Source organism: Monodelphis domestica, chromosome 3 (assembly GCF_027887165.1).
Source record: "Monodelphis domestica isolate mMonDom1 chromosome 3, mMonDom1.pri, whole genome shotgun sequence".
Lineage (NCBI taxonomy): Eukaryota > Metazoa > Chordata > Mammalia > Didelphimorphia > Didelphidae > Monodelphis > Monodelphis domestica.
The window spans coordinates 158347323-158362563 of record NC_077229.1 but is presented as its reverse complement, the minus strand read 5'-3'; the positions used below and the strand labels follow the sequence as shown (position 1 = coordinate 158362563).

At 40.5% G+C, this 15241-nt stretch overlaps 1 protein-coding gene across 8 annotated transcripts in view; it reads right to left on the bottom strand.

The window, feature by feature from the left end:
• The window catches only part of SYBU (syntabulin), a 104935-nt gene that overhangs the window by 12821 nt on the left and 76873 nt on the right, over positions 1-15241 (bottom strand). For 7 of the 8 annotated variants that reach the window (XM_056823178.1, XM_056823180.1, XM_056823177.1 and 4 more), the window contains one exon: positions 8150-8258. In XM_056823178.1, the coding sequence (XP_056679156.1) occupies positions 8150-8258 (109 nt within the window). Of the gene's footprint in view, positions 1-8149; positions 8259-8692; positions 12463-15241 lie in introns of those variants that run through there. The other variant, XM_056823183.1, reaches the window with a different exon arrangement.

The following is a 15241-nucleotide window of genomic DNA, read 5'->3' as shown; positions in this document are numbered from 1 at the left end:
AATTGATATATAAAAACTCATAAATGTACTTGTCTCCTCAATTACAATGTAAGCTCTTTGTGATTAGGGATTGTTCTTTGCATGCATATCCCCAGTATATAGCACAGCACTGGTTCTTAGGACACACTTTATAAAGGCTTATGGGCTGACTGATTCCACACAGCTTTTCAAACTTTGAGAGATTGTGTGTCATGTTTCCACTAAATCTTTTCTTCTCCAGGCTCACCATTCCTAATTTCAATGTAGGCTCATCTGGTACGAACTCAAGGCTCTTCTCTGGAGATGCTCCAGATAATCAATGTCCTTCCTAAGATGCAGAACCTACCTCAATCTTCCAGACCTAGCTTAACTGGGACATCTCATTCCCAGACACAAGGCCTTTCTCCGTGTGACCTAAAGTTGAATTAGCTTTCTTGGCTGCCATCATGTCAGTCAGTCAATAAATAGGTATTTATTAAGCATCTGTTATGTGCCAGGCACTGTGCTAAATGCTAGGGATACATAAAATGCCTAAAGAAGATTCCTGCATGGCTCTCATTGAGCCTTGGAAACTCATCAACATCCTCAGATCTTTTTCAAGCCAGCTGCTGCCTAGCTATACTTTCTTTAACAATTACCTATATAAAAACTAGATTCACATTGACCTTGTTGGGGCAGCTAGATGGCTCAGTGGATAGAAAACCTAGCCTGGATTCAAGAAGCCCTAGGTTAAATCAGGCCTCAGATACTTAATAACTGCAGTGAGCAACCTCCATTTGCCTTAATCCACTGGAGATGGAGATGGCAAACTCCAATATCTTTGCCAAGAAAACTCCATGGACAGGATGGTTCACAGGGTCATGAAGAGCCAGACATGACTGAATGACTGAACAACCACAAACAACTTGTTAGGAATACATCTTGTGTAAACCGAAACAAAATCTTCCATGTTACAAGATCTCTATCTCCTGTAGTTTAACAATCAACAACAGCTGGTATTTATACAGTCCTTTAAGGTTTGAAAAATGCTTTACAAATATTATCTCATTTTTTTAATCTGTACAATAACCCCAGTAGGTAGATGCTGCTATTACTCCCATTTTATAGATGAGGAAACTGAGGCAAAGAGGTTATGACCCTGACTTATCCAGGGTCATAGAGTGAACAAGTGTTGGAGACCAGATTTGAACTAAAGACTTCCTGACTCCAAATCCAATGTATTATCCATTGTACCACGTAGCTGCCTTGATACAAATTTCAAGATGCTATTTGTAATGACCAGTGTAGGAAATTGGGTAGTTTTAAAATGTCACTTTTCCTCCTTGTCTTCAAATTTAAATAAATCAAGAACTTCTACATTCATTTCTCCCACATGTGTGATAGTTTACTGTAACATGTATTTATGTATAGGTACATATACACATAGATTATTTTTTATTCTTCCCTCTCTTTCACCCTCTATGTACACTTCTTTGCCAACTCTTACCAACCCTAACTTCTTTTTAAACCCTTACCTTCTGTCTTAGAAGCAATATTGAGCATTGGTTCTAAGGCAGAAGAGTGGTAAGGGCTAGGCAATGGGGGTTAAGTGACTTGCCCAGGGTCACACAGCTGGGAAGAGTCTGAAACCAGATTTGAACCTAGGATCTCCATTCACTGACCCACCCAGCTGCCCCTAATCCTAACTCTTCGTTTTTCAAATTCATTCAGTTCTTTTAACTTTCTTTCAGGAGAAAGACAAATGTAATCTATATAGATCTGGGGCTCACCGCATAGAGGTGATAATTGGACCCACAGGAGCTGCTGAGGTCACCAAATGAGGGAATAAAGAGTCTGAGGACCAGAGGGCCCAGGCCAGACCCTCGCCTCTGGTCTGAGGTGGACCATGTAGTATAAAACAGCAAATGAAGCTGAGGAAGAGTGGAAAGCTGGGTGGCAAGCCCAAAGACAGCCGGGAGGAGAAGCCGAGAGGGAGAGCACAGAGACCCAGCTGGGAGGGGAGTGGACAGGCTCAAATCCTGCAGGGGAAGCCACCAGGAACACTAAGAAGCGAGAGGCATCCACCCTTGCACACATGCTTATGCAGCCCCTCACCCCTGGGGTGCATCTGTAACCTCTTCCCTGGCTGCCTCCCTGCAGCCCTTTCTCTTTGGTCTACTCTTCCCTGTCTGTTCTGTTCTAATCAAGAGAGCACACATGTGCACATGTTTCAGGGCTCCAGAAGTTGTTTTCCTGGACAGTCTTTTCCACCCCCTGACACCCACCTATGTTGACACTAGGTCTCCTCAGAGATCCCACCCCAAACTATTGCACTCTTTCATTAGGCTTTCTGTAAGGCCCATTCAGTGGTTAAAAGTCTGCCTTCCTATTTGCCCCCAGGAGGAAAAAAATAGATACCCAGCCTTTACACACACACACACACACACACACACACACACACACACACACACACACACACACACACAGATGTATATATTTTTAACCTGCCCAAAGGCACACAAGGAATATGGCTGAAAGCTGGGAAAGAGAAATCCTTAGAAGTAGCTGGGCTCATTGGAGAGAGCACTAGGCCTGGGGATGGGAGGTGCTGAGCTTGAATCTAGATTCAGACACTTCATAGCTGTATGACCCTGGGTAAGTCACTTAATGTTCATTGCCTTGTCCTTACTGCTCTTCTGCTTAGAACTGATACTTAGTATAGATTCTAAAACAGAAGATAAGGATAACAAAGGTAGCTGGGTTGCAAAATAGATAGAACATTGCATTTGGAAATAGGAAAGACCCAAGTTTGAAACCTGTATCTGAAACTTACTAGCCGCGTGACTCTGTGAAAGTTATTTGACTTCTCTGTGCCTCAGTTTCTACATCTGCAAAATGTGGGGGTTGGACATGATGGCCTCTAAGCTCCCTTCTAGCTCTAAATATTTAATATGATGATACATGTTTGAAGATATAGCTTATAAACAAGAAGAGGTATGTGTCAGATCCATAGAAATTCCCTCCTAAAATATCTTTATTGATTCTCCCTGTACTTTTCACTTCCCATTCTTTCTCTTCCATTTATCTCTTGTAGCCTTTCCTCCAGCCCTAGTCTAAGAAAACACTTTCCTTTGCAACCCAAGGAAGGGTAGCGATTTGATTCTTCAAAGGAGAGATAATTTATCCCCAGCATTAAGCTGTGTTCTAATTGTTCAACCACAAAAATCAGTCAGTGAGTTAGTGAATGACTATTTGTTAAGTGCCTCGTATTTTGTGCCAAGCACTGTGCTAAGCCTTGGGTATATAAAGAAAGGCAAAAACCAGTCTCTGCTCCCTAAGGGCTTACCATTTAATAGGGTGCAAATAACTATCTACAAACAAGATACATGCAGGATAAATTAAGGGTAGTCTCAGAACACATTAAGATTAAGGAGAACCGGGAGAGGCTTCTTACAGAAGATGGGGATAGCTGAAACTTGAAAGAAGCCTGGAATACTAGGTGAACATTGAAACCAGAGCATTCCAGGTATGGGGGTAGTCAGTCTAGATATTCAAGATTTGGGAGATGGTGGTGAATCAGAACAGAATTTGGCATGTTATGACAATCTCACAGATGTTTTGTAGCATTCCAGACATATAAGCATCTAAGAAGTAAGATTGATGTATTGATATTGTATCATCAGGCACATGGTCAGACCTCTTGATAGTGTATGATTTGTGAGCTGGCTCTTGACTTGGCCCCGCTGCTTTTGTTCAGAGCAAGGTCATTAACATAGCACACAGAGCAAACTCATTTGTAAAGCCTGGACTGGATTTACCCATGCTTCTTTGTTGTTGTCATTACCAATTCAACCAATGTTAAACACCTGTGCTATGTTGTGTATTCATTGAACACCTCCCAATCCACACCTGAATAAAGGCAAAGGAGCCAGCGCTACTCCTTCTCTTGATTCTCTCTTGATCCTCTTGTCTCTCTTGACTCTAGGGATTCTTACTTCCATGTGTTCTCTTGTTTCTCATATTTTACTTTAGTTAATTTTCAAAGGAAAATATTATCAGGGGCAAGCGCCGCTCCCCATATCAATTAACTTGTCTGTGAGTCTTTATTTATCACCCATTTTCCTCTTCTTCCTTCTCAAGTTATAACCTACTAAGAAAAAACTTAATGTAGCAACCGCTGGTCAGATTACTATATGTTTCATTTGACTGATTTAACCTTGATATTTAATCCAAAACACAAGTTCATTTGCAAATTAAAAAAAAAAAAGAATAGTAACAACAACAACAACAACAACAACAACCAGAAAGCAGGAGAAGCCAATGTTATTAATTGTCTGCTTTATCTGTGTTACTGGTCTCATGGATATGTGTTAATTTCTAGAACAGGTTAAAATTAAGTGGTATGGTCTAAGAATAAGCATTATTTGTAAGTGACACACACAAAAGTTTATATTTCTGTCCTGTGACCTCAGAGGCACTCAATTTCAAAAGCATAGGGTGTTTGGGGTAGTGAGATAACGTGCTCTTCTCCTGCAGGCTACAATCTCCTGTTACAGGTTTTGTCTGTTCCCAGCTTTGTTTTGAACAAAAATACTCTGTACTTAGAATCTCAGCTCCCTTTAAAAAATTAACTAAATTTCATCACCACCATTGAGAAATAATGGAAATAATTTTCTTGCTAGGCACCAGAAACTGAAGATTTGAGAAGTTCAATCATTTCTTTAGGTCAAGTGGAAACATTAGGATCATAGTCACAGAAACCCAGGGCTGGAAGAAAAATTCCAAGAGGAACTTGACAGTTCCTCTTGAATATAAGCAAAATCATTATACTTGTTTTGGTCACCTCAGCAACCACGTTATCTCTTTAACCCAGTGCTCTCTTCTACAGGGTATTGCCAGCTCATTCCTTCTGCTGGTCTCTTTCTTTTGAGTTAGCCAGGGATGATGTCTTTCTGTTTCTAAGGACATCAATGCCATCACTGGCTATTATTCTCCTCCCTTTCCTCCCTTGATTACTTGATGATCTTTACAACTCTATAATATCTTCACTTTAGTCATTTGTCAGCTTATTATAACATTGGTCATGCCTTGCCAAGCCAGCTTTGGATCATTCCCACCATCCAATGCCTTTGCTCCTATCTGCAAGCTGCTAAACAAAGCTGAAGAAACTTGTGAAACCATTTTGACTAGGACCACTACAAATTTGTTATATAATCTCACTGACACTGCACTCTAGCAAGGCAATCTTTTTATACCTTCTAGTCATCACAATGGCCATTCCAAATCCTTTGGTCCCTTCTCAAAACTTCCTCAGCACCCCTCCTTCCCCAACCCTCTCAGCTGGGAATAGAAGTCCATATTTCACTGAAATTTTTTAGTTCATTCACCAAAGACTTCCTCTTCTTCCATCCTCCTCATCTCACATTACTTAGATGTCTTCCCTTTAAGCCTGTTTCACTCCATGAGGTAGCCCATCTATAACCCTTCATCTACTTCTATTGAATTTTCTTCAACAATTTGCTGCTCCTACCATTCCCACTCTTTCACTAACCTTCAAATTCTCCCTGTCTACAAACCGTTTCCTTGCTTTCCTACAGAGCTCGCTCTCTCTCTCTCTCTCTCTCTCTCTCTCTCTCTCTCTCTCTCTCTCTCTCTCTCTCTCTCTCTCTCTCTCTCTCTCTCTCTCTCTCTCTCCCCCCCCCCCTCCCCTGTCTTAGAATTAGAATTGATACTAAGTTTTGGTTCCAAGGCAGAAGAGAGTTGAAGTAGTCAACAAATTAAATGACTTGCCCAGTGCCACACAGCTAGAAAGTGTCTGAAGTCACATTTGAACTCTGGACCTCTCATCCCCAGGCTTGGTTCTTTATCCATTGAGTCACCTTGATGCCTCCCAGTGATTTCTTAATTGTCAGATCTAATGGTCTTTTCTGGATCTTCAGCCTTCTCCACCTCTTCAAAGCCTTTGACTCTGTTAAGCACCTTCTTCTTGATATTTTTGTCTCTCTAGGGATCTTCATTCAAGTATCAATCCATGAATATGTATGTTCTCAAGCCTAGAGGGGCAGCTAGGTGGCTCAGTGAACAGAGAACCAGGACTAGAAATGGGAAGTTTGGGGTTCAAATCTGCCTCAGACACTTCCTAGTTGTGTTTCGCTAGGCAAGCAACTTGATCCCAATTGCTTAGCCCTTACATCTCTTCTGCCTTGGAACTAATAACTAAAACTTAGTATTGATTCTAAGATAGAAGGTAAGACCCTCTTCTTCCATTATATATTCTTACATGGCAATCAATCTTCAATTATCATCTCAATGCAAGTGGTCTTCAGACCTATTTAAGTCCTAATGTCTCTCTTGACTTCTAATTTCTCATTTCCAACTTCTGTAGCACATCTTAAATTCAGTATGTCCAAAATTGAGCTTATTATCTTTTCCCTTGAGTTCTCCTCTCTTCCTCTTTCCTATTACTATGGAAGGCACCACCATATTCCACATAAGAGCAAAGCCTAGGTATCAACCTAAGTCTCTCTCATCCCTTCTCTAGTTGACCCTCCATTCAGCTGTCACAGTGATCTTTCTCAAGCACAGCCCTAACCCTACCACATTCCTCCGACTCAGTAAATTCCAGTGAATCCTTACTGGCAGCAGGATTGAAAATAAAATTCTCTGTTTGGCTTTTAAAGTCCTTTACAACCTAGTGTCTTCCTACCTTTCCAGTTGTCTTATACTTTGCCCTCCTCCATGTATCCTGAAGAGCTAGCTACATCAGCCCCCTTGCTGTTCCTTGAACAAGGTGTTCTACCTTTCACTCTGGGCATTTTCTTGTTTGTCCCTCATGCCTAGAATATTTTTCCTTCTTATCTTTACTGTCTGGCTTCCCTGGTTTCCTTCAAGCCTCAAGTAAAGTCCTACCCTCTGCAATCAGACTTTCCCTCAATACTAGTACCTTCCCTCTGAAATTATCTCCATTTTACCTTGGATAGATCTTGCTTATACATAGTTGTTTGCATGTTGTCTCCCTCATTAGACAGTGAGCACCTTAAGTGCAGGGCCTATTTTTGCCTCTCTGGATTTTCCAGCACTTAAAACAATACCTGACACATAGATAGGACATTAGACTTAATCCTAAGTATTTTGTTTGCTAATTCTTAAAATATTATTCAGAGAAGTGATACATAGACATCACCAGGCTGCCAGGGGTAAGGGGGAATCCATGACACAAAAGAAGTTTAAAAGTCCCCACTCTAAAGTGTCTCCAATAAAACTGGGGAGGGAAAGAAAGTAAAGAAAAACATTTTAAGGCACTATCTCTGTACCAAACACTGGGTAAGACACTTTACAGATATCCTCTTATTTGGTCCTCAAAACAACCCAGGGAGGTAGGGGGTAGTAGTATCATCTCCATTTTACTTTACAGAGGGGGAAACTGAGGCAGCGATTTGCCCACGGTCACACAGCTACTGAGGGGCTGAGGCTGTATTTGAACTCGGGTCCGTGTTCTCTACCCTGTTCTCTACTTCCTGTGCCTCTAATAGGAGTAAACAAGAGGGAGAACAAGGTCTGGAAGTGGCAGTGACACAGGTGTAGCCTCCTAGGTAGTGGAGCTAATAAAGCCTCAGCTCCGGAGGCGGGAAGACCCAGTTCACATGTTCCCCCTCCGCCCCCCCCCTTTACCAACTACTTGTGAGAAGTGAGAGGCCAGCTCAGCCACCATGAGGTCCACACTGATAGCCTTATCCACACACTCACACCCTCCTCACCCCTCCCGCGCCCCCCATCCCCAAAGCTATTTAGGTGAAAGCACGAAATTCCGACTGGGGCCCCTGAGAACAGGAGTCTGGAGACAGTGAAAAACTGGTCCTGAAACAGGGTGTGGGGGGGGGGGGGCCTCGGAGGGGCGCCGGCTCGAGTTAGGTGGGGAAGGCCGGAGGTGAAAGAGGGAAGGGAAAGAACACAGTGAGTGAGTGAGTGAGTGGAAGGAAGCCCCTTTCAGTCCATACCTAGGAAGGGCTGCGTTCGGAATCACAGGTGCAGTAAAATGAATTTATTATTTATCAAAAGCCCTCAGAAATCTCAGTGATCAAAAGAGGGGAAAAAAAAAACGAAAATCGTCCCGCTGGCTTGAGAGGCAGCTACAGGTGAGCCCGCGGGGAAAGTGACTTAGAAACTGAGAGAAACAAGAGATGGTGCCTACTTGCGTGGAAAAGAAGCTCGCTTGTTTCCAGCAGTGGAGGAGGACATATGGACCTCAGGAGCCGAGATGCTGCCGGTACTGCCAGAAGAACTAAAGTCAGCCTCGCTACCTGAAAGACAAAAGGGAAAAGGGGGGAGGTGAAGGAAGTTGCTCTGGACTTGGCCGAAGAAACAGCTCCCTGGGGCTGCTTCCCCCGAGGCCAGTCCCGGGGCGTCCTGCAGCCCTGGCCCGGTTTCTGTTTCTGTGTTTTTCAAAGTACAAACACAGTCCTGTGGCCCGAGTCCAGCTTCCTCCGGCCGTCCGGCATTCTGCAGAAAGCAGACAAACCAAGAAGCGGGCACAAGACGATCTCCCGGCAGAAGGTGTAGCTTCCATGAAGGCTGCTCATGCCTGGTCCTGAGCAGATCAGTCTTCTGACGCTTAGCTCTAAAATGAGAATGTCCCTCTGCTCCCACCCTGTGGCATCACAACCGAGGGCAAGGGGCTCTTTCATTGCCCGCAGTAAATCGCCTCCCCTCCTCTGGACTAAAACGAAAAACATACTTAGCAGTCAAAGAGTAAGGCTTTCCCCCCAAAGAGTTTTTCTTCAGGCTGTTATATAGCCACTGGGCCATACTTTAATCCGTAACATTAGGATTTGGACACTGTACAAACAGTTCTAAAACAAACCAGGAACAATGCCTGGACTCCAGATAGCTCTTCTGTTGTTAGTCCTGAAACAGCACTATCTGATTATGACTTTCCCTGACTGGTAGCTGCTGCTGCTGCTTCTTCTTTTTTTTTCTCTTTTCTTTCCGGGTTCAGTTCTTTAAAGGAAAACTGCTACTACGGTTCAGCCTAACCCACCAGAATGAAGGGAAAGTCTAGAATTGGTTTAAATGAGCCTATAACATAAAAATGAAGTTGGTGGTCCTGCTGCTGGTGGTGGTGAGGGACTTGAGGGAAGGGGTAATGCAGGGGATGAGGGTAAGGTTATTTGGGCTTTTTTTTAAGTTAAAATTATTTAAAGGTTAAAATAATTAACTGATTAAAAATTAAAAATCATCTTTCATTGAGCACTGAGCTAGGAGGGGTTAAGGGTATCTTCTTGGAGAGAAACAAGTTCTGTGGTACAATAATGAAAATCTAGAGTCCATTTTGAACAAAGTAATATTTTGAAATCATTATAATTACATTTTATAGAAAATCTTTGTAGTTAAGAGGTAGGAAAGAGATGCAGAGGTTGACTGAACATCAAATGCACTTGTGGAGACATACTAAAACAGGAATAGCTTTCTATCCTGTATATCTCTTTCAAAGGTAGATAAAGTGACTTATTCAACATGAGCTATTGTAACATTTTTAATACCTTGAACTGAAAGATAGGAACAATGAGAGTACCACCTACCTAACAGGGTTGTTATAGCCAATATCATAATGTATATAAAGTGATTTTTCAAACCTTAAAGTGCTATACTCAATGGTCTGGGGGGCTAGAGAGTGAGTCAGTAAGATGTTTGGTAATAGGAGAGAGAAAAACAAAAGAGAATGTCTGATAAATCACAAAATAACTAACCAGCTCCTGAATAACCAAGTTAGATGGGGACAAGTTATAGCTAGACAAGCCCAAATGGTGCAAAAGTTGTCTTTTTTTTTTTAATATTAACTTTGACAACCAAAGTAAAGGGGGCAGCACTAGGCAAGAAAAAAGAGAGGCTAATCCTTCCTTCACTTCTTGGGAGGTCCAAATACACTGTGGGGAAACAGCTCAAGAACAGACCTGAACAGAGGTTAAAGTGATAATCACAGCTCATGGTTTGGTGATGCTTTCATCAGGTTGACAAAGCACTTTTTTGTCTCATTGACCCTGGGAGTAGGTAGTGCAAATTTTATTAGCTCCATTTTTATGGGCAAAAAAAAAATATGGCTTCCATAGCTTAAATGACTTGTTAGGAAGGGTCAGAATAGATCCTGAACTCAGGTTTCCTAAATGTAGTTCATGGGATTCTGGTAACTCCTACTAGTGTGATCTTGTATTAGTCCTTGGGCCTTATTTTCATCATCTGTAAAATGAAAGGGTCAGTCCAGATGGTCCCTTTTAGCTCTAGATCTATGGTACTGGGATCCCACATCCAAAGTATTTCCCTCTATCACATCAAGATGATGTTTATAAGCTCCCATTACATAAAGAAGAAAGCTGAAGTGAGATATTTACAAGGATTGGCATTCCTCTTACCTCCCAAAGACCATGTCTGCTCTGGTTGTGAAAGTGTCCTGCAAGTACCTTGCTCTTTAGAATATACTTGAAATTCCTGTGAAATCTAGATCAGATTGCTTCCTTTCTCAGGGAGGAAGAGAATGGGGGGGGGGGGAGAGAAAATTTGAAACTCAAAATTTTTTTTAAATGTTAAAAACTGTTTTTACATGTAATTGGAGAAAAATAAAATATTTTTTAAAAGAATAGATAGGTTTGAAGTTGAGATAAGTAGATCAGATAAAGACTCAGTTTATTTATCTATGAGTCATAGCTTGGCAAAAGTGGAAAATCTTATAATTCCAATGATTACAGATTTATAACATTGACAGAAATCCAGCAATGGGATCTGAACAACATAATTGAACCTGCCATATTTCAGATTTTGTTACTACATGGATTTATTAAATGAGAGATATTGGTCCGTATGTTTAAAGTCAATTCTCTAGACATAGCTAAAGAGCAGAGTTGTTGATTTTTTTAAAAAGCATGTTGACTAAGAGATAAACAGCATTCAGCATTCAACAAACATTTGTTAATGTTCAATTATGTGTGATCTGTTATGTTAAGCCTGGGACAGAAACTAACATAAATTCACTAGTTCTTGCTTTCAAAAAAACTCTATTAGACAAGAAAAATCAGGGAGACAAGTAATTATAATACAAGCTGGAATATGATGCATGCATTAGAGAAATACAGTGTTATGTGTTTGGTATTACCACTGGTGGGGAAAGGAAAGGGTGAAAGTGGAGGATGATCAGGGAAGGCTTAATGAAGAATAAGTAAGATTTCCAAAAGTAGGTAGGGAAAGGAAGAAAACATTACAAGCATGAAGGTCATTGTAGAGTGGGAAAACATGGGCTTTCTGGTTTGGCTAGATCAGTGGTGTCAAACTCAAATAGAAAAGGGGCCACAAAAAGGTGCAAAAATATATCTTAGAAAATCACAAATTAACATTATATTGTACTGTATTTTTATCTATTTTGTTAACATTTCCCGATTACATTTTAATATGCTTCTGAGGCAGCACTTGTACTCTGGAGTTTTCCATGTATATAAACTAATGGCAGCAAGTTTGATATCTCTGGGCAATAATATATGAAGTTAAGTTGGAAGGATGGGTAATATAGTAAAGGCAGGAAAGGAAGGATTCTGGAAGGCTTTGAATGCCAAACTAAATCATTTATATTTTATTCAGTAGGCAATCCGGGACCAGGATAAGTTTCTGAGCAAGGAAGTAATATAATCAGAGCTGTGTCAGGATGGTTCATTTGTCAAGCTTGGAGGATAAATTGGAGGAGTGAGTTACTGGAAGCAGGGAAAATCTTGTAAGGAGGGAATGGTTCAGGCTGAAAGGTAATGAGGGCCTGAACATTACTTACATCCTTAACAAAAGTAAACAGAAACCCAAATGCCATAATTTAACTGTCTGCAAGAAAATGAGAAACCCAGCACAGGAATAGACAAGTCCTGAAAATCCATTATTACCTCATCATGCCCCTGATCTGCCATCAATTGCAAACCCTGAGGATATAAATTGGCTCTATATCTCTATTATTACTGGAGCTCAACATAGCCCCTCATGTATTTTCTGGGTCCAAAATCATTTTGTACTGTAATTTTCTGTTTTATTCTCGGCACATCTGAAAGAGATTTGTACCAAGAATCAGTCAATATACCAGCAACTAATTTTGCTCTGGTTTGGTAAAAGGATGTGGAGAAATTATGCCAATTTTAAGCTATATTAGCCTCCTGTGTTAGAATATGCGGGAGATTTTCAGTTTAGATGACTGTATAGCATTTATAAAGCACCCTTATATCAAAAGCATCCCCTCACGTGATCTTCAGAACAATTTTATAAGGTAGATAGAGCAGGGACTGTAATCCTCACTGTACAAATGAAGGAACTGAAGTGCAGAGAGATTCAGACAATACAATACAAGAGCAAGGACTTGGAACTAGTCTTTGGGCTCTTATTCCAGAGAAAAACCAATTACAGACTATACTGCATGTTCTACATCGCCTCCCTGCCCCGTATTTCACATACTCATTGAAAAAGAACACTAGAGAAGATGTTTTAATATGGCAAGTAATTCATCTTGATTTACTGAACTGAGAACCCTTTCCCTATTTGTCTGTGAATGAGTAAAAAAAAAAAACAAAACAACACAATATGTACATGACACCATGGTGAATCTGTATTCATTTGCTACATTTGGCTTTTCCCGATTCCCCTAGCTACTACTGACTACTCTCCACCAATCATCAGACATTTATTTTGTAGACTTATTTTCCATATTGATGTGTAAATATACTACTGCCCTGATAGACTGACTATAAGGTCTTCGAGGGCAGGTACTGTTTAATTTTTGTGTCAGAAGGCAAATTTTTGACACTCAGCAAATGCTAGTTGATTGAGTGATTAATCAATCAGCACAACTAAATATAGGGAATTGCTGAAGTCAGGGGAAATAGCAATCCGAATTTGTCATAGAAGGAACGCCAAACAATTCAGGAAGTATCCAAGACTGCTTCCTGAGGGGAATCTTTCCTGACATCATATGTTGTTGGAAAAAAAAAAAAGGATATGTGAATCATCCTCACCAATGTCACCATTATCCAAGTAGAAGTAAGACGACCATCCATCAAAAACCCTACAGGGAAGGTGGATTATATTAGTTGGGTTTTTCTTCCCCTTATCACTGGTCTGTGGATTAACACCAATGTGTAGCTAATTTTTTTTTTTAAACCTTCCGTCTTGGAGTCAATACTATGTATTGGCTCCAAGGCAGAAGCGTGGTAAGGGCTAGGCAATGGGGGTCAAGTGACTTGCCCAGGGTCACACAGCTGGGAAGTGTCTGAGGCCAGATTTGAACCTAGGATTTCCCATCTCTAGGCCTGGCTCTCAATCCACTGAGCTACCCAGCTGCCCCCAATTTGTAGCTAATTTAACTGAGCCACACAATGTTTAATGCTGAAAGTCTTTACTTTTAAAAAACCTCACTTTGATGGATCTGTGATTTCATTGATGTAGGTTTTCCCTCCAACTGTGTAGCATGCAACCCCTTCATTCCTGTCCAAACTGTATATTCTTTATCCATGTTTTCCTGAAAATATTTCATAAGGGTCTCACTGAAAGTGCAAAGGGCCTTTCTTTGGATCTCTTGACTTTTGATGACTTTTTGTGCAGTCTGTAGGCTATCCAGATCAGTGATGTCTCACTCTTCCCACATGGATCTATTTACATATCTGGTATTTCTCTAATGACCTCCTTTCACTTCTCTTTCACAGTTCTTGGTTGGTAGTATGTTATTCCTACCTTTCTACTATCTTTTGGATAACCCTGTTTTAATTCTTCAGGGAATGTGGCATTCAAGCATTTGATGGAAAAGAACTAAGTTGAAGGATATAACCTGCCTTCTCCCTTAAGATTAACTGGGAAAGGTGTAACTAGTTGGCTCAATGGATAAAGAGCTAGGCCTGGAAATGGGATCATCCTAGGTTCAAATCTGGCCTCAGATACTTCTTAGCTGTGTGTGAACCTGGGAAAGTCACTTAACCCCAAATGCAAAGTCTTTACATCTCTTTTGCCTTTCTTAGTCTCAATTCTATGATAAGGTAAGGGCTTAAAACAAAAAAGATTAACCAGCAAAGTGGTTTATTTTTGTATAAATGGAATTCTGGGAAATACTAAGGGACTTCTGGGGGATGAAGTCTAAAGACTCAAGATCTCCATTTATACATATACACTTTCTGAAGCAGACTCATACCCTTAGACTAGACCAGTAATATTTGAGGAGGCAGCTAGATAAAATCTTGGCCTGATACTTCTTTAGAAGTCAGGACCAGAAAAAAGCAAGTGCCCAGCTGTGGCCTTCACATGCTACTTTCAAGATGGAAATTAGTCTCCTTTGGAGAGAAGTGAACCATATTCTAGAGATAACTATTGGTGCCACCCATGAGCTATTTCTATATATTTAGATAATCCATGTGGAAATATCTGTCTTACATGATCATATGCATCTTATAAATATTAATGGTAAAAGATGGACCTTTTTTCTCATGAGAGAAAGCTGAGGTCATTCAAAGCAGCACATCATTTCCCAAAGTCAACCTCTTTTCCTCCTGCTCAATTTTGTGATTCATTTGTTCAAATATACTATTTGCCTAAGATACATGGATCAGTTTTATGGGTTGTCCATCAAATTTCATTTTATTTCTCCTGGCTATCTTTATATTTTAATTCCCCATATTATACTCTGAGTCAATGAAAGTTAACATATTGTGGAACTCAAGAGTTCACAGTAGATAATTTAGGTAATTTAATTACCCAAGATACAGTATAGTCTGAAATACTGGTATAGGTGACCTCTCAACTCTATGGTTCCTTTTTCAGTGATCACATAATATAAGGTGTTTTCTAAAACACAGAGAATACTTCCCTGGTGCTCTATGGATCCAAAATAGGTAGGTATTCTCCTCTTTAGGAGCTTCCTCTTGGTATCTTAGTCCAAGATAAAAAAGTAAACAAATAAAATAACATTAGAATATGAAATGTTGTGTGCAGTGTGTGGTTCAGTGCCTGTCCCTGATACATAGTAGGTGCTTAATAAGTGCTTCTTGCTTGTCATGGTACATTAGGCAAGAAATAACACATGGACTATAAATTTAATTTGTAGGTCTGAGTGCCTTCCCCCATTAGAATATTATCACTTTTGTTTACATCTGGGTATTTAGTCTTTGTGCTTAACAACCACTTCATATTATCTTTGGAAGAGAAGAACTCTTAAGTAATTGAATTTTTTGTAAGTCTTTTAAAAACATTCCAAACCCTTCCTTTCCCAAAATAAGGCCATCAA